This window comes from Oncorhynchus masou, chromosome 15 (assembly GCF_036934945.1).
Source record: "Oncorhynchus masou masou isolate Uvic2021 chromosome 15, UVic_Omas_1.1, whole genome shotgun sequence".
Taxonomy (NCBI): domain Eukaryota; kingdom Metazoa; phylum Chordata; class Actinopteri; order Salmoniformes; family Salmonidae; genus Oncorhynchus; species Oncorhynchus masou.
The window spans coordinates 60,330,105-60,352,700 of record NC_088226.1 but is presented as its reverse complement, the minus strand read 5'-3'; the positions used below and the strand labels follow the sequence as shown (position 1 = coordinate 60,352,700).

General features: G+C 43.7%; 1 protein-coding gene across 1 annotated transcript in view; it reads right to left on the bottom strand.

The window, feature by feature from the left end:
• Positions 1-6,628: 6,628 nt before the first annotated feature.
• The window catches only part of LOC135556570 (protein MON2 homolog), a 58,571-nt gene continuing 42,603 nt past the window's right edge, over positions 6,629-22,596 (bottom strand). Inside the window, exons 28-35 of the mRNA XM_064989876.1 lie at positions 21,568-21,585; positions 20,636-20,764; positions 19,472-19,662; positions 19,191-19,251; positions 18,964-19,087; positions 18,340-18,547; positions 14,655-14,737; positions 6,629-7,391 (exon numbers count right to left, since the gene is read on the bottom strand). Coding sequence (XP_064845948.1) covers positions 7,228-7,391; positions 14,655-14,737; positions 18,340-18,547; positions 18,964-19,087; positions 19,191-19,251; positions 19,472-19,662; positions 20,636-20,764; positions 21,568-21,585 — 978 coding nt within the window. The 3' untranslated portion in view covers positions 6,629-7,227. The remainder of the gene's footprint in view (positions 7,392-14,654; positions 14,738-18,339; positions 18,548-18,963; positions 19,088-19,190; positions 19,252-19,471; positions 19,663-20,635; positions 20,765-21,567; positions 21,586-22,596) is intronic.

The window sequence follows — 22,596 nt, the reverse complement described above, 5'->3', positions numbered from 1 at the left end:
GTTGTCCATAGCTTATGCCTGCCCATACCATAATCCCACAGCCATCATGGGGCACCGCTCGCCCACATAACACGATGCACGTGGTCTGTGGTTGTGAGACCGGTTGGACATACTGCCAAATTCTGTAAAATTACATTGGTGGCGGCTTATGGTAGAGAAAGTAACAAATTCTTTGGCAACAGCTCTAGTAGACATTCCTTCAGTCAGCATGCAAATTGCCCACTCCCTCCACTTGATATATCTGTGGCATTGTGTTGTGTGAAAAAACCTCACATTTTAGAGTGGCCTTTTGTCCCCACCATAAGGTGCACCTGTGTGATGATCATGCTGTTTAATCAGCTTCTTATGCCACACCTGCCAGGTGGATGGATTATCTAGGTAAAGGATAAATGCTCACTAACAGGGATGTAAACTAATTTATGCACAACATTTGAGAGAAATATGTTTTTTGTGCATTTGGCACATTTATGGGATCTTTTATTTCAGTTTATAAAACATGCAACCAACACTTTATATGTTGTGTTCATATTTTTGTTCAGTGTACATACATTTTGAGCTTTATAAAGCGTATTGTCTGAGCATACTACACCACAGAGAGAAAGATTATAATATTATGTCCTTGCCCTGTCTGAAAGTAAAGTTCCTCATATGTCAATATTCATAAATGGGAAATGTACTTGAGTCCAACTGCATTTGAGATGAATTTAATATTCAATTCGGATGGATTCCACTGATTCAGAAAATTCTGCTTTGTATTCCAGAGAACAAGCCAAGTTGTACTCTTACACAGGCAGCCCAATTCAGTTTTTGTTTCACCAATCAGATTAGCTCTGAAAAATATCTGATGTGAAAAGATCTGATGTGATTGGTCAAGACTAATGAGTGGAAAAATATTTGAATTGGGCTCTGTGTAAATGCAGCCTAATACAGGATTGAAGAGAGTGTGGCAATAAGAGAAAGGAGTCTTACCACACCTGAAGTTCGTAGATGGAATAGTTTAGACTTTAGACCAATTAGTCAGCCTTGCTGAACTGCAAGTTTTCCACCTGGCTGGTGAGGTCTGTGTGAGAATTATTTGAGTCTTATTCAGAACTGAACACTCCAGGAAATGTTCTGGAATGTTGAGGCAGCCTATCATAATGGATCTTTAACCCTCTAAATATTGTATTATCAAACACATCATTCATTTTTTGAGAAAGCATACACTTAATTCACTGCTAGCTGCCATCTTGTTTCTGAGTAAATTCATGTTTGATTAGTGGAATCATATTGAATGAGGTTGTGGAGAGTAGTGAGGGTTTATGGACCACCAGTGACCATTACTATAACAGTATTGTTCTTGTGGAACTAACTCACTGCATAACTGTATGTTCCAGAAGTCTTATCTGGCCAGTGATTAAAAGAAACACACACCCATCCACCCACGTATACACGCACACATGCTCCAACGCGAACACACGCAATCTGTAGTGGATCTCAAAGTGCTGTGTCTGACACTCCCAGGCCCTCTGCAGGAGTCTGAGAGCCATCTGGTCCATACAACCCTTACTCCACAAATTCCCACCAATTCCCATAGTCAGGCCAGCATTGATCTGGCAGTCCACTCCTACTCTCCCCACGCGTATGTGTGTGGTCCAGATTGTAAGGCAGCGATGACACAGTTAGTCAGCCCTGTCTGTGGGTGGGTTGTTTTTTCCAAGGTCATCACATGGCACCGAAGCAGAGGACAGAAGTAACCAAGGTAGTAGTTAGCTGACTGGGCAAGACAAGGGCCCATACTCATCATCCCTGCCTGCCACTGTGAATACGATGAGGTAGAGATACAAACAGTAAGCACCTTTACCACCAATAACTGGATCAATGACTGTATAGGGAAACTGGGTAGATATTGAGAGGAAAGCTAAAGGGAAATAGGAGCAGAGTTGGTGTAAAGGACCAAATGTTTCACATGTAAGGCATGTGAGCTGTGAGCTATGAGCAGAATCATTTAGTAAGAGTAGATAGACTGTGTTTACAGTTCCTTATCGTTTCACTGAGTTATTATACTGAACAAAAATGCAACATGCAACAATTTCAAAGATTTTGCTGCATTACTGTTCATATAAGGAAACCAGTCAATTGAAATAAATTCATTAGGCCCTAATAATCTATGGATTTCACATGACTGGGCAGAGGCGTATCCACTTGGGAGCCAGACCCAGCCAATCAGAATACATTTTTCCCCACAAAAAGCATTTATTACAGACAGAAATACTCCTCAGAACCCCCCGCAAACGATCCTGCAGGTGAAGAAGCTGGATGTGGAGGTCCTGGGCTGGCGTGATTACATGTGGTCTGCGGTTGTGAGGCTGGTGGGATGTACTGCCAAATTCTCTAAAATGAAGTTGAAGGCAGCTTATGGTAGCGAAATGAACCTTAACTATCTGGCAACAGCTCTGGTGGACATTCCTGCAGTCAGCATGCCAATTGCATGCTCCCTCAAAACTTGAGACATCTCTGGAATTGTGTTGTGTGACAAAACTGTATATTTTAGAGTGGCCTTTTATTGTCCCCAGCACAAGGTGCATTTGTGTAATGACCATGCTATTTAATCAGCTTCTTGATATGCCACACCTATCAGATGGATAAATTATCTTGACAAAGGATCAAATGCTCACTCACATGGATGTTAACAAATTATGCACATTTGAGTGAAATAAGCTCTTTGTGCGTATGGAAAATGTCTGAGATCTTTTACTTCAGCTCACGAAACATGGGATAATGCGTTCCATCTTGCGTTTATATTTTTGTTCAGGAGAGATGCACTATATCATTACGTCCACTTGGGTTTGTGCTGTAAGTCAACGCTACACACTACAGGTTCACGACCTAGCGGAGGGATTAGCAGCTGGGAAAACCAGCATCCCCCTTGTAAGTGGTAATGATGCACTGCAAATGACATGAGTTACAGTACCAGTGTTGATGTAGCACTATACTCTGGTGAAGGCATGAAACCACTGCCTCGACCTGCAGAATCAGCTACGAGGCCAGAAAGGAACTACAGCTTACAACAAAGTTTAAAAAATGATAGACTTCACATATTTCTTGAATTGCCGCCACGGCTTTTCCTGTTGTCTATGTGTAACCCTTGTTATTTTGGTGCTTTGAGAGGAACAGTCCATATGGACATGTCTTAGGAAACATTTTTAGTTGACTGGTGTTACTTCCCATTGACTAGTGTTAGTGTTGTGCAATGTAAAGGCATGTGGGGTGTGTAGTTCACACCCAGAGGCAGATGGTCCGGTCCGACAGAGGAAGGTGCGGCAGTGGAGGCTGCAGCAGCCGGATCCGTTCCAGGATGCAGCTGTGACGATAATCATCGGAGGGAGCAGGCTGATGTTCCACCGGGAAGTGGCTCTAATTTACTGCCTGGGGGCCTGAACGGCCTGAAGCTGATTTATCTGCAGCCCGACTCAAATGGGAACCTCCACACAAGATGGATGACTGGGTCTGGATAGGCCGAGCTAGAGAGGCTATCAGCCATAACTCCTACATTACCATATAGCTATCCGCACTGCCTCTTTCTGACTGCTCCTTCACTCACTGTACCATCTGTGAGACACTCAGGACAAGGGGAAAGTCTGCTCTCACTTCTTCCATGTTATATCAGTACTGATGGGGATGGTGCAGCCAGCTCAGCCAGTGTACGCAAAAGAGATGGAAACTAAGGGTTACTTAAGTCAAGACAAGTAAATGAGTGTTCAATATAGTTGTTGTTACCTCTTAAGGGGACGACATCATCTGGGATCATGAAGGGACAGAAATGGGCAAAGGGAGGCAGCCAGTCATGGCCCTGCAGAATACTGTATTCTCCACACACTACCCTTCCAAAGCCCCAATACTAAAAAGGTGCTGGTGTGAAAAAAAATTGCCCCAAGTTGCATAAACCTGCCCAGGTAAATATTGCAGCTTGTCAGTGTAGGAAGGTCAAGTGTAGTAGGATCTTCAGTCAGCACAGCAGCTTCACAGAGCAAAACAGTCTGTCTGGCACCCTATATGGTGCACTACTTTTGACCATGACCCATTCATTGGGATTTGGTCAAAAGTAGTGCACTATATAGGGAATAGGGTACCATTTCACACAGCCACGGTCTCGGCTGAGACTGGCAGCTCTGATCTCCTGCAGTTTCAGGGACGCAGGCAGATGATACTGTGTACAGTTGGCCGGCAGCTAGCTATCTCAGTTAGGGTTTAAAAGGGTAACTCACAATGCATGACCCATATCAGTAAACTGCAGCCAGCCAGACAGTCACAGCTCAGTTTAGAGACACACGGTAAAGCCGTGTGCTGAGCAGCATTAGCAAGCTGGATCATGTGTAAGTTCTCTGTACAGTAGTTTACATACTGTGTCTGTCTGTCGCACATTTGATGATGATTTAATTGAGTCATCAGACTACGAGGTCAGTCAGTTGTGCCAAAGGAACAACACCATATAACGCTGCACATTTTTCTATCAACGTGCCTTGGCTAAAATTGGCCAACTGCCTTTAGACGTTTACGTACAATAAGGTGTCACGTGTTGGAGTATAGCTACCACTCACCAGTGACTTAACGTATGCTAAACATCAACAAAGGACGTCATGGTTAGCCATATACCTAGCCTGACTGGCTGTCTGTAGGCTGTAGCAGGCCAGTTTACCAGTGGGCAGTAGAGGAGCCACGTCACAACTCGCTCTCTCTTCATAGCAACAGCACTATCCATCACCCATCATACATGCTTTCCAGATTGAAGAGAGACGCAGCACTTTGCCTAAGGGTAAAACCAAATAGCTGTATATATAAAAATACTTCTTTGCTTCACATTTTTATCCCTGGTGTACAATCAACCTTTATTGAAAATGAGTCTATTTTTGCAGGAAAAGCATTCATGGCAGCCTAGATAATATCACATTTTAAAAATGCAACCAAATAAAAATAAATAAATAAAAAAATCGATGAAATGTGAAATGCTCGAAATTACACACAGGCAGCTTTCCCCCCTTGAATAGCATTTTATTTGAGTTAAAAACCATAACTGCTGCCACTTCTGGAACCTTCATAGCCAAGACAAAACGGAAGGAATGTTGCAACAATGTAACAATACAGCGGCTAGACTACTTTCACAGCTCCATTGTAACAACGTAGCTGTTCTAACATTAACATCATATATTTAGATTTACCTTTTAAAGCAAAAAAACAGGAAAATCCTCGGCTTGAAGTCGAATACCAGCACTGGCAAGGCAGTAGCTTGCGCAGTCATCTCCATAGCGGGAAATGTCATAACCCAACCAACAGCACAAACTACTACCTCAGCCAGTACATGGTCAAATGCCGATAGAAACACACTGAAATAGCAGAAATCACAACTGCCAATTATAACGAATACATTTTTCTTCTATAATTCCGACCTTATACGTAAGGTTCCAGGCGCTTGGGGCTGGTTATGTTCATCTGATCTCCTGAGCAGTGAGCAGACGGTCGTATCATGGGCAGAGTTGAAATATGAGGGGAAACCCCGCCCAAGACCTCCCCCAGTCTACTCCTCCCCTTTCCCCTGTGCACCAGACAACCTGCGGTCGTTTCCCTCATATGACCTAACCTCAAGATCCAGTTTGTCGCAAGAATGGAAGACTTCACAAGCCTTGCGCGACTGTTACCGTGAAGAAGGTACATGGTCGCAACCAAATATAATTATTGCGTTGCACGATAATATGGCTACATTCCAGAAGGGATATCTTATTGTTTTTGGCTCGGGGAACAGAGAAAATGTGCAGTTTTATACATAGCATTATACTATTAAATTACTAGAGGGGATTTGTCAAAAACCCTCAAAGTTCCAGAAAGGACTGAAAATGGCAGCCATATTGGTTAGGGAGAAATTCAAACCAGTCTCATTGGAATGAAGGCAGTAGAGGCACAATCCTGATTTACTTAGGCAGAAAAATAAAAGTAATATTAAAAAAATGTGTAATAGAATTGTTAACCTAAAATATTGTCATATAACTATAAATACAGTTTATACAGGTTGTATACACATTTTCTGTAAAAAGATTCTAAAATATGGTAAACAAAACACGTAACATTTTATGGTCTTTCTTGGAAAGCGTTGAGTGTTATATGATACAATATCAGGACTTGTTGCATTTACAACTTGGTGATAGGGCTTAGACAACTGATTTGAGCCAGTGTATGGCTGTAGATTGACATCATTGTTTGAATGAAATGTAGGCATATTTGCAGTTGATATTTCTAATTATGGAATTATTCCTAAAACTGTCTGACTCGCTAGCTAACAAACATACTGTGCAGATATATTTTTCATATGAATTATTTTACACAATATCTTATCACATCACTGGCAAACCATGGATGACCATCTCCCTGACCTTCTAGTATTCTTAGTCCTTATGCTATGGCCATGACACTCATTCATCAGAATTCCCCTGATATGTCATTTCCCGAAAAATGATTCAGGAGGTTAGTCGTTTAGGATTGTGGGAAATGTATTTTCTACACTCAAGTCAGCAAGCTCTGCCACAATCTCAGATGCTTAAGAAAATGACACAGAGCAACATACAAGTCAATTACAGGGTTAAGGACAGGACATCACTGAGGCACAAACAGAAATCATTTAATTGTTTGTAGAACTCTCCCATTTATTTTATACAGACAGGTACCCTTCTCAGGTCAGCTAAAAGATGACATGGAATGTTACAGTAAGATTTGGAATAAAATCCTAGATGTTAAAAACTTCACAAAAGGTAATCATCTTTCCCCCCCTCAATCTTTTTAAAGGTCCATATAGCCCCAGTACTTTTAGTTTTTTCTTAATTACATCAACACTAACCACACACTGTACATCGACTATTCAAGAAATCAAAATAAAACAAACGAAAACACTGCAATTGTTTTACTGTAGCAGTTAATACACAAGTCCAGCCAGTCAGAATGAGAGGTGGTATCAACCAGCGTGTATTAGAAGCATACATTGATGATGTCGTGTGTAGCAAGTCAGAGTTGTCGTTGTGGACCGAGCAGTTGCCGGGGGAGCTCAGTTGCCACTGGTTACTGTCTGTTAGATGGGCTCATATGAAGTAAAAGAGTCCGTCCGTCTATCCTTCCATCCACTTGTGTGAAGAAGTGTGTGTTTGGGTCTCAGGAGGACACATTCATTATGAATTCCTTCATTATAAAAAGGGGTTGGAACAGTCAGGACTCTCCGTTTTGTACTCTGGAGACAGGGGGCTGCATAAAGTCTTTGAAGGGCCCCATGGCCTCCTTGAGCGCTGAGCTGACCTCAGAGGAGGAGCAGGTGATGCACTCCACCAGGGTAGGATACAGTGCAATGACCTGGGCCCACGTGGTCCCGTCCACTGTAGGACACACACACACGGCATGGAATGCGGTGGGGAAAGAGAAAGGCAGAAGTGATGCAATGTGGGGATAGGAGAGGAAGGAGGGCAGAGGAGAGAGAAGACAAGGAGAGAAGAGGAGGGCAGAGGAGAAGACGGGAGGAGTGGAATGGAGAGGATGGCAGAGGAGGAGTGGAATGGAGAGGATGGCAGAGGAGAAGAGGAAAGGGAAGAAGACGCAGAGGGAGAAGGAAGGGAGAGGAGGGGAAAAGGAGAGAGCCACAGAGACAGATGAGAGAGAAAGCAATTAAATAAATCATTATTTTTATGGAAAGCCAGAGGGAAATATAAATGACTTTTTGTCTGGATAAATGAGGTTATAAACAACCTCAAGGGCACTTTGAATGCCTTACTTTTGCCTCTGATTCCAAAAATCAAACATTGTAAATTGACCTAACAGGGTACACACAAATCAGATATAAATTGCATTTGCAAACATTCCCCATTGTACTGTGACACAAATTAATAATGATTGAAACCAGGTTTCCATCCAACCTTATTATGTGATTAAAGTACATTTCGGATAAAACATTTCACGACAGGCAAACTTTCCAAATGTCGACAAAACTAAATACGCTAGACAAGGCGGGATCTTTATGTGTCTGTAAAATTAATTATGTGAAAAAATGGTGGTGGAATCATCTTTATCTGCAAATATTTATATAATAACCATCACATCGAAAGTAAACTTGGAAGTCACGCAATGACATCTCGTGTGGTCGTCCGAGTACGACTCAGGAAAGCATGCAATTTATTAGGCTACAGATTAAATAAGGTATGATGAACTTCAACGGGTGGTAAAAGTGCACGATGAGCTTGATGCTCCTTCCAATAAATATTGAGGGTCTTATTCTGGTGACATGATGATCGATGCTTGGCTACTGTTTGAAAAATAATCTCCCTCTTTTGTCCATAATAATCTCATCATGTAGGCAAACCTACCCACACTGTATCTGCCAGCTGTTGGCAAGTGTACATGTGCCAAGACCAGAGTGGGCACATTCCCTAAATAATAATTTCATTTTTACAAAACCATCAGTAGAGTTGAAAATGTGATGGAAACCCATTTAACTTGTATTCTTTATTATTCGGTACATGGAAATTTAACCGCAAAAGTGTTTTTATGTGCATTAAATGCACAGAATTTGATCAGCAACATAAGAACTGTAGAGTTGTATATTGTTCTTGTTCAACCACATCTAGCTGGGCTTTATATGCATCAGCAAGACAGAACGGCAGCGTCGAGTAAGCTCAAGGGCAGGGGTGTCTTAGCAGCTAGTGCGCAATCTCTAATATTAAGGAAGTCTTCAGACTCATGTTAAACTGTAGACCATACTACACTGCTCAAAAAAATAAAGGGAACACTTAAACAACACAATGTAACTCCAAGTCAATCACACTTCTGTGAAATCAAACTGTCCACTTAGGTAGCAACACTGATTGACAATACATGCTGTTGTGCAAATGGAATAGACAACAGGTGGAAATTATAGGCAATTAGCAAGACACCCCAATAAAGGAGTGGTTCTGCAGGTGGTGACCACAGACCACTTCTCAGTTCCTATGCTTCCTGGCTGATGTTTTGGTCACTTTTGAATGCTGGCGGTGCTTTCACTCTAGTGGTAGCATGAGTCTACAACCCACACAAGTGGCTCAGGTAGTGTAGCTACTTCAGGATGGCACATCAATGCGAGCTGTGGCAAGAAGGTTTGCTGTGTCTGTCAGCATAGTGTCCAGAGCATGGAGGCGCTACCAGGAGACAGGCCAGTACATCAGGAGACGTGGAGGAGGCCATAGGAGTGCAACAACCCAGCAGCAGGACCGCTACCGCCGCCTTTGTGCAAGTAGGAGCAGGAGGAGCACTGCCAGAGCCCTGCAAAATGACCTCCAGCAGGCCACAAATGTGCATGTGTCTGCTCAAACGCCATGGAGAACGTTCTGCTGCCTGCAACATCCTCCAGCATGACCGGTTTGGCGGTGGGTCAGTCATGGTGTGGGGTGGCATTTCTTTGGGGGGCCGCACAGCCCTCCATGTGCTCGCCAGAGGTAGCCTGACTGCCATTAGGTACCGAGATGAGATCCTCAGACCCCTTGTGAGACCATATGCTGGTGCGGTTGGCCCTGGGTTCCTCCAAATGCAAGACAATGCTAGACCTCATGTGGCTGTAGTGTGTCAGCAGTTCCTGCAAGAGGAAGGCATTGATGCTATGGACTGGCCCGCCCGTTCCCCAGACCTGAATCCAATTGAACACATCTGGGACATCATGTCTCGCTCCATCCACCAACGCCACGTTGCACCACAGACTGTCCAGGAGTTGGCGGATGCTTTAGTCCAGGTCTGGGAGGAGATCCCTCAGGAGACCATCTGCCACCTCATTAGGAGCATGCTCAGGCGTTGTAGGGAGGTCATATAGGCATGTGGAGGTCGCACACACTACTGAGCCTCATTTTGACTTGTTTTAAGGACATTACATCAAAGTTGGATCAGCCTGTAGTGTGATTTTCCAATATAATTTTGAGTGTGACTCCAAATCCAGACCTCCATGGGTTGATAAAATTGATTTCTATTGATAACTTTTGTGTGATTTTGTTGTCAGCACATTCAACTATGTAAAGAAAAAAGTATTTACTAAGAATATTTCATTCATTCAGACTTAGGATGTTTTATTTTAGTGTTCCCTTTATTTTTTTGAGCAGTGTATTTACTATTTTTGTAGCTGTCTATTTACTACCACAAACTGATACTGGCACTAAGACCGCAGTCAACGTGCTGTATAGGGCCATAAGCAAACAAGAAAATGCTGATCCTGAGGCGGCGCTCCTATTGGCCGGGGGTTTTAATGAGGGAAACTGAAATCCATTTTACCTCATTTCTACCAGCCTGTCACCTGCGCAACTAGAGGCACATGTGACATCTTTTACTCCAAAACACCTTTACTCCACACACAGAAACACATACAAAGCTAACATGTGGTCCGATGAAGCGAATGCTAAACTACAGTACTGTTTCGCTAGCAACGACTGGAATATGTTCCGGGATTCATCCGAAGGCATGAGGAGTTTACCACATCAGTCACCGGATTTATTAATAAGTGCATTGACGACGTCGTCCCCACAGTGACCATAGGTACATATACCAACCAGAAGCCATGGATTTTTGGTAACATCTGCACTGAGCTGCAGGCGAGAGCTGACACTTTCAAGGAGCGGGACACTAATCCAGACACTTATAAGAAATCCTGCTACGTCCTCCGACGAGCCATCAAACAGGCAAAGCGTCAACACAGGGCTAAGATCGAATCCTACTACACCAGCGCTTGTCGGATGTGGTAGGGCTTGCAAACTATCAAGGATTACAAAGGGAAACCCAGCCGGATTACCAGGATGAGTACTCGGAGCATGCGCTGACCAGCTGGAATGTTTCTTCACTGACATTCCCAACCTCTCTCTGAACCAGTCTAATACCTACATGTTTCAAATCAGACCACCATAGTCCCTGTGCCCAAGAACGGCAAAAACCTGGCTAAATGACTACCGCCCCATAGCACTCACATCTGTAGCCATTAAATGCTTTGAAAGGCTGGTTATGGCTCACATCAACACCATCATACCAGAAACCCTAGACCCACTCCAATAGTTCCACAGATGACAAATCTCTATTGCACTCCTCACTGCTTTCTCCCAAATGGACAAGAGGAACACCTATGTGACAATGCTGTTCATTGACTACAGCTCAGTCTTCAAGACCATAGTGCCCTTCAAGCTCATCACTAACCTAGACTGACCACCTCCCACTGCAACTGGGGGCCCGCAGGGGTGCGTGCCTGTACTCCCTTTTCACTCATGTCTGTGTGGCTGTGCACGATTTCAACACAATCATTAAGTTGCTGACGACACAACAATGTTAGGCCTGATCACTGGCAACGATGAGACAGCCTACAGGGAGGAAGGAGGTCAGGACAACAACCTCTCCCTCAACAAGAAAAAGGATCTGATCGCGGGCTATGGGAAACGGAGGGCTGAGCACGCACCCATTCACATCGACGGGCTGTCGTGGAACGGGCCAATAGCTTAAAGTTTCTCTCTCGGTGTACAAATCACTAAAGGTGTCCGCATACTTCCCAGCAAAAACAGTTCGGTAGAGTTTATGCATACAGTGCATTCAGAAAGTATTCAGACTCCTTCACTTTTTCAATATTTTGATACGTTACATCCTTACAGCTGCACAGCTATTTCAGGTCTCTCGGATCTGGTTCAAGTCCGGGCTCTGGCTGGGCCACTCAAGGACATCCCGAAGCCACTCCTGCATCGTCTTGGCTGTGTGCTTAGGGTCATTGTCCTATTGGAAGGTGAACCTTGGCCCCAGTCGGAGGTCCTGAGCTCTCTGGAGCAGGTTTTCATCAAGGATCTCTCTGTACTTTGCTCCGTTCATCTTTCCCTCGATCTTGACTAATCTCCCAGTCCCTGCTGCTGAAAAACATTCCCACAGCATGATGCTGCCACCACCATGCTTCACCATAGGGATGGTGCCAGGTTTCCTCCAGATGTGAAGCTTGGCATTCAGGCCAAAGAGTTCAATCTTGGTTTCATCAGACCAGAGAATCTTGTTTCTCATGGTTTGAGAGTCCTTTACGTGCCCTTTGGCAAACTCCAAGTGGGCTGTCATGTGCCTTTTACTGAAGAGTGCCTTTTTGGTGGTGCTGCAGAGATGGTTGTCTTTCTGGAAGGTTCTCCCATCTCCACAGAGGAACTCTAGAGCTCTGTCAGAGTAACCATTGGGGTCTTGGTCACCTCCCTTATCCCCCCCGATTGCTCAATTTGGCCAGGCTGCCAGCTCTAGGAAGTGTCTTGGTGGTTCCAAACTTCTCCGATTTAAGAATGATGGAGGCCACTGTGTTCTTGGGGACCTTCAAAGCTGCAGACATGTCTTGGTATCCTTCCCCAGATCTGTGTCTTGACACAATCCTGTCTGGGAGCTCTACGGACAATTCCTTTGACCTCATGGCTTGGTTTTTGCCCTGACATGCACTGTCAACTGTGGGAGCTTATAAAGACTGGTGTGTGCCTTTCCAAATCATGTCCAATCAATTGAATTTACCACAGGTGGACTCCAATCAAGTTGTAGAAATATCTCAAGGATGATCAATGGAAACAGAATGCACCTGAGCAAAATTTCCGAGTCTCATAGCAAAGGGTCTTAATATTTATGTAAAGATATATTTACTTTATTTATACCTTTGCAAAAATGTTCCGCTTTGTCATTATGGGGTATTGTGTGTTGATTGATGAGGAAAAACATGTATTTAATCAATTTTAGAATAAGGCTGTAACGTAACAAAATGTGGAAATAGGGAAGGGGTCTGATTTCTTTCCAAATGCACTGTATAAAATGACGACATTTTTAGTTCGTTTTGCACTTCGGTGAGGGGTTTTTCTGCTGTTCGAGGACACATTTTTTCTGGAAACAAGCCGGAGTTCGAAGCCGAAGTCTACGCCCCATCGTCGATGATTAGTGAAGAATCCATACTGTTGATCAGTCTTTGATGTCATTCAAAGAGAGACGACTCATTTTCATGCAAATGTTTTAATTGAAAAATACTGCACCAAACATCTTATATAGGTAGTTGTAATGACAGATTTCTTGAGCTATCTTAGATTAATTCTGACTATGGGGTCTCAAAATAGACAAACAGCACTATTGGCGCTTTTGTCTTGTTTTCCAACCGAAGGTCTTTTCAGGAAGCATGCAAACACACTCATTCGGTTCGGTTAGCCAAGTTTAGCTAGGAGCCAGCCGAACTGAAGCATGCTGACGGCTTATTCTTTCACCTTCATTTAACCAGGTAGGCTAGTTGAGAACAAGTTCTCATTTGCAACTGCGACCTGGCCAAGATAAAGCATAGCAATTCGACACAATACAACACAGAGTTACACATGGAATAAACAAAAACATACAGTCAATAATACAGTAGAACAAAGAAAGCAAAGTCTATATACAGTGAGTGCAAATGAGGTAAGATAAGGGAGTTAAGGCAATAAATAGGCCATGGTGGCAAAGTAATTACAATATAGCAAATTAAACACTGGAATGGTAGGATGTGCAGAAGATGAATGTGCAAGTAGAGATACTGGGGTGCAAAGGAGCAAGATAAATAAATAAATACAGTATGGGGATGAGGTAGGTAGATAGATAGCCCATCTATGTACAGGTGCAGTGATCTGTGAGCTGCTCTCACAGCTGGTGCTTAAAGCTAGTGAGGGAGATATGAGTCTCCAGCTTCAGAGATTTTTGCAGTTCGTTCCAGTCATTGGCAGCGGAGAACTGGAAGGAAAGACGACCAAAGGAGGAATTGGCTTTGGGGGTGACCAGTGAGATATACCTGCTGGAGCGTGTGCTACGAGTGGGTGCTGCTATGGTGACCAGTGAGCTGAGATAAGGCGGGGCTTTACCTAGCAGAGACTTGTAGATAACCTGTAGCCAGTGGGTTTGGCGATGAGTATGAAGCGAGGGCCAACCAACGAGAGCGTACAGGTCGCAATGGTGGGTAGTGCATGGGGATTCGGTGACAAAACGGATGGCACTGTGATAGACTTTGCATCCAGTTTGTTGAGTAGTGTTGGAAGCTATTGGAGGCTTAAGGATCTAGCATTGTCTATACCCACCCACACAATTGTAAAGAGGGCACGATAACACCTCTTTACCCCCAGGAGACAAACTATCTGGCCCTCAGATCCTCAAAAAGTAGTATTTAGTGAAATAGTTAACCTAATAGTTACCATTTTTTCACTAACTTTTTTTGACTCATCACATACGCTGCTACTACTGTTAGTTATCTTTCATGTTGCCTAGTCACTTTATTCCTAGATATGTGCATATCTACTTCAGTCACATTGTACATCGACTTGGTACTGGTAGCCAATTTATAGTTCATCATTGTGGATTTATTATTGTGTTTTATTTTTCTATTTCCATATTATCTTTCTCCCTGCATTGTTGGGAAGGGCCCACCGTAAGTAAGCATGTCACTGTTAGTCTACACCTGTTGTTTACGAAGCATGTGACAAATAACATTTGATTTGAACAAGTTGGGGGAAAATGCGCATATGTTTTTATGCAGATTTTGGAATATTTGCATGAAAATCTGTCGCCTATTGGATGGAAACGGAGCTCGATATAGTAAAGAAAGTGTCAGTGTGTTTCCTAAGTAGTTGATTTCTACTCACCGTTTTCTGGCTGGGTCTTTTTAAGTGAGTCCATCAAAGTGCTGATAGCTTTTAAGACAAAGATGATTTCCGTCACTTGTTGCCTAAAAATAAAATAAAAGGAATGGAATAATTATACTTACATATTCAAGTAGTGTATAAAAAAAGAAGCACACAAGGGGACATACAATGAGTACCAACATTCAAATCATAGGTAAAACATTTTTTTTTAATGAAAACCCCTTTTTGCAGCTGGAGGCATGAATATATACACTGAGTATACCGAATACCTTCCTAATATTGAGTTATACCCCCCCACCTTTGCCCTCTGAACAGCCTCAATTCATCGGGGAATGGACTCTACAAGGTGTCAAAAGCATTCCACAGGGATGCTGGCCCATGTTGACTCCAACGCTTCCCACACTTGTGTCAAGTTGGCTGGATGTCCTTAGGGTGGTGGACCATTCTTGATACACACAGGAAACTGTTGAGTGCGGAAAACCAGGCAGTGTTGCAGTTCTTGACACAAACCGATGCGCCTGGCACCTACTACCATATACCCTTCAAAGACACTTACAGTGGGGCAAAAAAGTATTTAGTCAGCCACCAATTGTGCAAGTTCTCCCACTTAAAAAGATGAGAGGCCTGTAATTTTCATCATAGGTACACTTCAACTATGACAGACAGGGAAGACTGAATCTGCAATAGGTAAGCAGCTTGGTTTGAAGAAATCAACTGTGGGAGCAATTATTAGGAAATGGAAGACATACAAGACCACTGATAATCTCCCTCGATCTGGGTCTCCACGCTATCTCACCCCGTGGGGTCAAAATGATCACAAGAACGGTGAGCAAAAATCCAGAACCACACTGGGGGACCTAGTGAATGACCTGCAGAGAGCTGGGACCAAAGTAACAAAGCCTACCATCAGTAACACACTACGCCGCCAGGGACTCAAATCCTGCAGTGCCAGACGTGTCCCCCTGCTTAAGCCAGTACATGTCCAGGCCCGTCTGAAATTTGCTAGAGAGCATTTGGATGATCCAGAATAAGATTGGGAGAATGTCATATGGTCAGATGAAACCAAAATATAACTTTTTGGTAAAAACTCAACTCGTCGTGTTTGGAGGACAAAGAATGCTGAGTTGCATCCAAAGAACACCATACCTACTGTGAAGCATGGGGGTGGAAACATCATGCTTTGGGGCTGTTTTTCTGCAAAGGGACCAGGACGACTGTTCCGTGTAAAGGAAAGAATAAATGGGGCCATGTATCGTGAGATTTTGAGTGAAAACCTCCTTCCATCAGCAAGGGCATTGAAGATGAAACGTGGTCTTTCAGCATGACAATGATCCCAAACACACCGCCCGGGCAACGAACAAGTGGCTTCATAAGAAGCATTTCAAGGTCCTGGAGTGGCCCAGCCAGTCTCCAGATCTCAACCCCATAGAAAATCTTTGGAGGAAGTTGAAAGTCCGTGTTGCCCAGCAACAGCCCCAAAACATCACTGCTCTAGAGGATATCTGTATGGAGGAATGGGCCAAAATACCAGCAACAGTGTGTGAAAACCTTGTGAAGACTTACAGAAAACATTTGACCTCTGTCATTGCCAAGGCTATATAACAAAGTATTGAGATAAACTTTTGTTATTGACCAAATACTTATTTTCCACCATAATTTGCAAATAAATTCATTAAAAATCCTACAATGTGATTTTCTGGATTTTTTTCCCTCATTTTGTCTGTCATAGTTGAAGTGTACCTATGATGAAAATTACAGGCCTCTCATCTTTTTAAGTGGGAGAACTTGCACAATTGGTGGCTGACTAAATACTTTTTTGCCCCACTGTAAATATTTTGTCTTGCCCATTCACCCTCTGAATGGCACACATACACAATCCATGTCTCAAGTATTACAAATGTAACCTGTATCCTCCCCTTCAATTACACTGACTGAAGTGGATTGACATCAATAAAGGATCATAGCTTTCACCTGGATTCACCTGGTCAGTCTGTGTCATGGAAAGAGCAGGTATTCCTAATGTTTTGTATACTCACTGTATATAATTTGTATCAGTCCGTGTGGAATACTCTCAGGTAATAGAGAGAAAAAAAAAACACATAGAAAAGGAACAGAAGCAGTTTGAAAAAAGGTGTGTATCTGAAGGATGCAAATGTAATTATGCTGTTAACCTGAGAAGTTGGCAATCAAGCTTCATCCTCTGTCCACTATGGAAGACAGTGAAAAGACTGTTACACTATGCCACCATGGTAAACAAACACAGAACACATTCTCGGATGACAGTACACCTACCCCATACAGTGCCTTTGGAATGTATTCAGAGCCCTTGATGTTTTCCACATTTTGTTAAGTTACAACCTTATTCTAAAATGGATAAAACATGTAAAAAAAATGTTTTAACTCCACAATACCTCATGTCAAATCTTTGCAAATGTATTAAAAACAAAAAAAGAAATACCATGTACCTCGGTCAGTGAAGTGACCAAGAACCCGATGGTCACTGACAGAGATCTAGAGTTCCTCTGTGGAGATGGGAGAACCTTCCAGAAGGACAACCATCTCTTTTATCTCTCAATAAAAGGCACATGACAGCCCGCTTGGAGATTGCCAAAAGGTACCTAAAGACTCTCAAACCATGAGAAACAAGATTACATGATCTGAGAAAACCAAGATTAAACTCTTTGGCCTGAATTCCAAGCATCATGTCTAGAGAGAACCTAGCATCATCCCTACAGTGAAGCATGGTGGTGGCAGCATCATGCTGTGGGAATGTTTTTCAGCAGCAGGGACTGAAAGACTAGTCAGGATCGAGGCAAAGATCAACAGAGCAAAGTACAGAGAGATCATTGATATAAACCTGCTCCATAGCGCTCAGGACCTCAGACTGGGGTAAAAGTTCACCTTCCAATAGGACAACGACACTAAGCACACAGCCAAGACAATGCAGGAGTGGCTTTGGGACAAGTCTCTGAATGTCCTTGCGTGATCCCGGCAAGAGGCCGGACTTGAACCCAATCGAACATCTCTGGAGAGACCTGAAAATAGCTGTGCAGCAACTCTCCCCATCCAACCTGACAGAGCTTGAGATAATCTGCAGAGAAGAATGGGAGAAAATCCCCAAATACAGGTGTGCCAAGCTTGTAGCATCATACCCAAGAAGACCCGAGGCTACAATTGCTGCCAAAGGTGCTTCAACAAAATACTAAATAAAGGGTTGGAATACTTATGTAAATGTTTTTTTTTTTTTTTTTTAAATGCTTATTTAATAAATTAGCAAACATTTAAAAAAAAAAACGTTTTTGCTTTGACGAGGAAAAAATATTTAATCCATTTTAGAATGAGGCTGTAACCTAACAAAATGTGGAAAAAGTCAAGGGGTCTGAATACTTTCCGAAGGCACTGTATGAATACCAAGAGAACGAAAGAGAAAGGGGGAAAGAGAAAGGACGAGAGAGACTAGGGGGAAGAAAAATGATGAGACTAGAGGAATATGGATGGAGAAACTGATGCCAGTTCTCAGCTGAAGTACTTACCAGTGTAAGCACTCTTGTTAAAGTTGAATGCAAATTGTGTAAAAAGGTGCATAAAAGCACCAAATATGCTGCGTTTTGGTGCGTCTACTACAGGGGTCGTGGTCTCACCATCCCTGTTCTAGAAATCATTTTAGTGATGTAAGTGGACTCACCTGGGCAGTGGGCAGCGTCCACTCAGCCTCTCATCGTCCACGTAGCGCCTCAACACGTCTTGGGACCTCTTGAGGAGCACGGAGAGGGCCATGCGGGAGATGTAGCCTTCCTGGGGCGTGGACACCTTGTTACTGAAAGAGAACTGGAGCAGCGTCTCAAAACACACTTTGGAGAACTCCTCCCGCATCCGCACGTCTACCTCTGCCTCTGTGGAGGGAAATATGGTTGTATTTGCAAAGATTGTGATATGTGGTTGTCATACCTATTTGAATGCCCTTGTTGTAAGTCACTGTGATATAAGAGCATCTACTAAATAACTAGAATGAGAAACGTACAAAACATTTAGTTTCAGAGGTGATGCTAGAAAATAGTTTTTTCTGTGTTTTTGATCAAATCAAATTTTATTTGTCACATGCTCCAAATACAACAGGTGTAGACCTTACCGTGAAATGCTGACTTACAAGCCCTTAACGAAAATTGTAAACTATAGATTCATTAATAAAAGGAAAATCCAAAGTGTTGAAATTATACATTGAGTCCATACACTTCTGTTGGACAATGTTAACATATCGTTAGGGGAAAAGCAAAAGGGACTGGAATAAGAGTTGGTGTTCTGTCCTTACCTGTGAATGAGGAGGACTGTGAGTGAATGGATCCTTTATTAAGCATGGCCATAATCTGGCCAACAAAGTCTTTGGGGATGAAGATGGCAAACGGCAAGATCTCTGTGCTGATCAACTGCACCACCTTCAGAGAGAGGACACACACAGACCTCAGAGACTGGAAGGTATGAAGGCAGTAATACAATTCAAAGATTGGTTTAAATGTGGTCAGTCGGTCAGGTTTTTACCTCAACGTCAATGGATTCATTCTTCTGGAACTCCTGGATGGACACATTGTCTGGAGGTGTGCTGTAAAACAGAAACGCAATTAATGAGCTTCAGCTTTATGGCTAATCAAGACCCAGTCCTCCATCCATTGTCAATACTGAATCAACGCCTGTTTCCCAGAATCTGAGGAACATTCAGGCGCGGCAAAAAAATAAAATAAAATAAATTACATTTTAAGGTGCAATATGTAGAAATCGCTCCACATATTTTTTATGAACTGTTTGAGAAAGGGTGTACCTACCTTTTGGTGAAAAGGAAGTCTTTGAAGGCATTGGCCAGCTCTGGCCACATAGTGTCAAACTTTCGAGAGGAGGCATGCTGACGGGCCACGGGCAGCCCGGTGGACAGCACCTTGAGCAGGGATGACACAGCTAGCTTCCATGTGCTCTCTGACGGACACCCATACTTTAGGCCCAGGGGCATCCGCAGGGTCTGTGGAGGAAGGAGAGAAATAGTAGGGTTGGAACAGAATGGGAGTCTTCAATGTATGGACCAGCCTGGTTGACAGGTCTGCTAGTGGATTAGCTAACACCTAGGCTCGACTTCCAGGATATTTCCTCAGGATCTATGGGGGAAAGGAGAGAGGGTAACGGGGAAATTAAGATCACAAAGGTTAATATTTAGATGTAGTGCGATTGAGATAACGTGTAGCATATTCTCTGTAACGAGAGGGGAAGTGGCGTTGGAAACACAACGTATGGACTTGCCTAGTGCTCGATCTGCTAGCGCAGGAGGGAAAACAAACTATTCCTGATGGTCTTGTGTGTGTGACTCACTAATGACGCAGAGACCTGCAGGTATAACATCAATCACAGACACATCTAAACAATGATGGTCTTGAGCCATCGATGTCTATGCATTTTAGTCTCAAAACCAGGGAAAGAATAAGCAACGCAACAGAAACGGCTCCCTCATTCCATACACAGCTGGCCTCCCAAAGGTTAGGATTTTATGGCTATGACCTCCGTTCTCAGGAGAGGGAGAGGAGGGTTGGTTTGAACCCATCCATAGAATAACTCTAATGAGGTCGTAGCAGAGTAGTAGTTCTGGGAGTTGCTTTCAGAAGATAATGGGAGTCAGATTGTCCCACACACACCAGACCAGGGCTTGTTGGGAAACAACTTGGTATGTCATTGTCCCACAGGAAACAATAGAGGAACACCTGACAGCTTTGTAAAGAGATGTTGTTTCCCACGACAAAGAGCAGCTTGTTTATGACAGAAACACTAGTCACTGGAGTATGATAGACTAATGGGAGATATGAAAGATTTTTTAGAATCTTTAAATTAGGGAGTAGTAGTTTCACAACCAGAACCAGCACTAGAAGTTCAAGCTTCCAAGCAACTCCTTTTACATGAACACGTATAAACAAAATAACATGTCTTGGTGATGTTGGAGACAGCACCTTGATGATGTTCTGTAGGACTTTCTCGTTGATGACAGCTTTGTGACAGGCTGTTTTGTGGTAGAGGTCCACCACCACCTCCAGGGACCTCTCAGCAAAGGGCACGTAGTTTAAGGCAACCCATTCTGCCTACACACACACACACACACACACACACACAGACAGAGAGAGAGTTAACTAAAGCTGAAAACATCCCTCCATTCAAAGACTAAGAGGAGCAAAGAACCATATAACTTGTAGTAGAACTACTGTACATGTGCAAATATGGACAACACGGCACAAACAGTCAGTAAGATAAGTGATAGGAGGATGGGACTTGACAGGTAGGTAGTAGATTCAGAGAGAGCGGAAAATCCACTGGTTAGTCAGCCTCTTCAGGATTCCGTGATCATTTTCTTTTAGCAAAATCAACAATTCCCAGCATATTATTCGAGGCCTTGAAGATTTGACCAATCGTCGCACTATTTCCGCATAAAACAGTCAAACCATTGCAGAATTATCACATAGAACTGATCCATGACCACAGAACACAAAGAGGGCTCGCAATGTCAACAACTCACCTGTCATTTACCGCATAATATGGTTCAATCAACTCACATGTCAACAAACTCTTTGACAGAATTGTTGTGACGAATCGGACAAAAACATCATTGCATATCGCCATGCAAAATGTCAGAATTGCAGCAGCAAAATCAAGAATTTGGGCCTGCAAATTTCACAAAAAATCCAAGCGAAATCCTGGAGGGACTGGTTAGTGACGGACAGAACAGATAGGGGTAGGTAGGTAACATGGAGGGAGATGATGTAGACAACGTCTTACCATGCATGCGGTGGGTGAAATGCCTCATCTACTGTAGTAGTGATGGGACCATTGAACAGTAACACAGCTGAGTACAGTACTAAAGGAGGCTGAAGGGGGAGGTGGAACTCACCGGTGTAAACAGCTGGATCTAAAGGTTGACCCAGTGAGTAGATGGATAGTACGACAAAAACAGAACAACGAGAAGAAGGTTGGAGTTAACTTGTTTGCTGGTGCCTGGTGTTATTATACCAACTTGTTGCCACTGACCAATTGACTGAAAGTGGCAATCATGTTTCTTAACGGTTTGATTGAACAACAAAACTGACTGACAGTATGAATGACTGACAGACTTGGAGCTTTTACTGGTGAGAGGAGCGATAGCATTAATTAGCATAGCTGATTCAGCCACCACCATGAAATCAAAAGCACTCATCAATACAACATACTGCATCAGCAGCTGCTACACCAGATGATTTCATCAAAGACCAAACTGTTCGACAGGCTTTTTTTATGTAAGTGGGAGAATACAAACAAGTGAGGATAACACTGAGATGAGATCCTAGCTTTGTTTTAAAGATTCCCTTGTGTTACAAACTCAGTGTGAACAAAGCAGGTATCATCCAATAGCCTACTTAAAGAAAAAGGGTTGTACGAGTTAAGTGAATCTCACTTGTCCTTCAAAAGGGAAGAATTATGAACTTGGTCTGATACCTGCCGAAAGCCGGAAAAAGGTCACCTGGGGCTAGCGTGCTGCCAGCCTGAGGGGCTAGCGTGCTGCCAGCCTGAGGGGCTAGCGTGCTGCCAGCCTGAGGGACTAGCGTGCTGCCAGCCTGAGGGACTAGCGTGCTGCCAGCCTGAGGGGCTAGCGTGCTGCCAGCCTGAGGGGCTAGCGTGCTGCCAGCCTGAGGGGCTAGCGTGCTGCCAGCCTGGGGGCTAGCGTGCTGCCAGCCTGAGGGGCCAGCGTGCTGCCAGCCTGGGGGCTAGCGTGCTGCCAGCCTGGGGGCTAGCGTGCTGCCAGCCTGGGGGGCTAGCGTGCTGCCAGCCTGGGGGGCTAGCGTGCTGCCAGCCTGGGGGGCTAGCGTGCTGCCAGCCTGGGGGCTAGCGTGCTGCCAGCCTGGGGGGCTAGCGTGCTGCCAGCCTGAGGGGCTAGAGTGCTGCC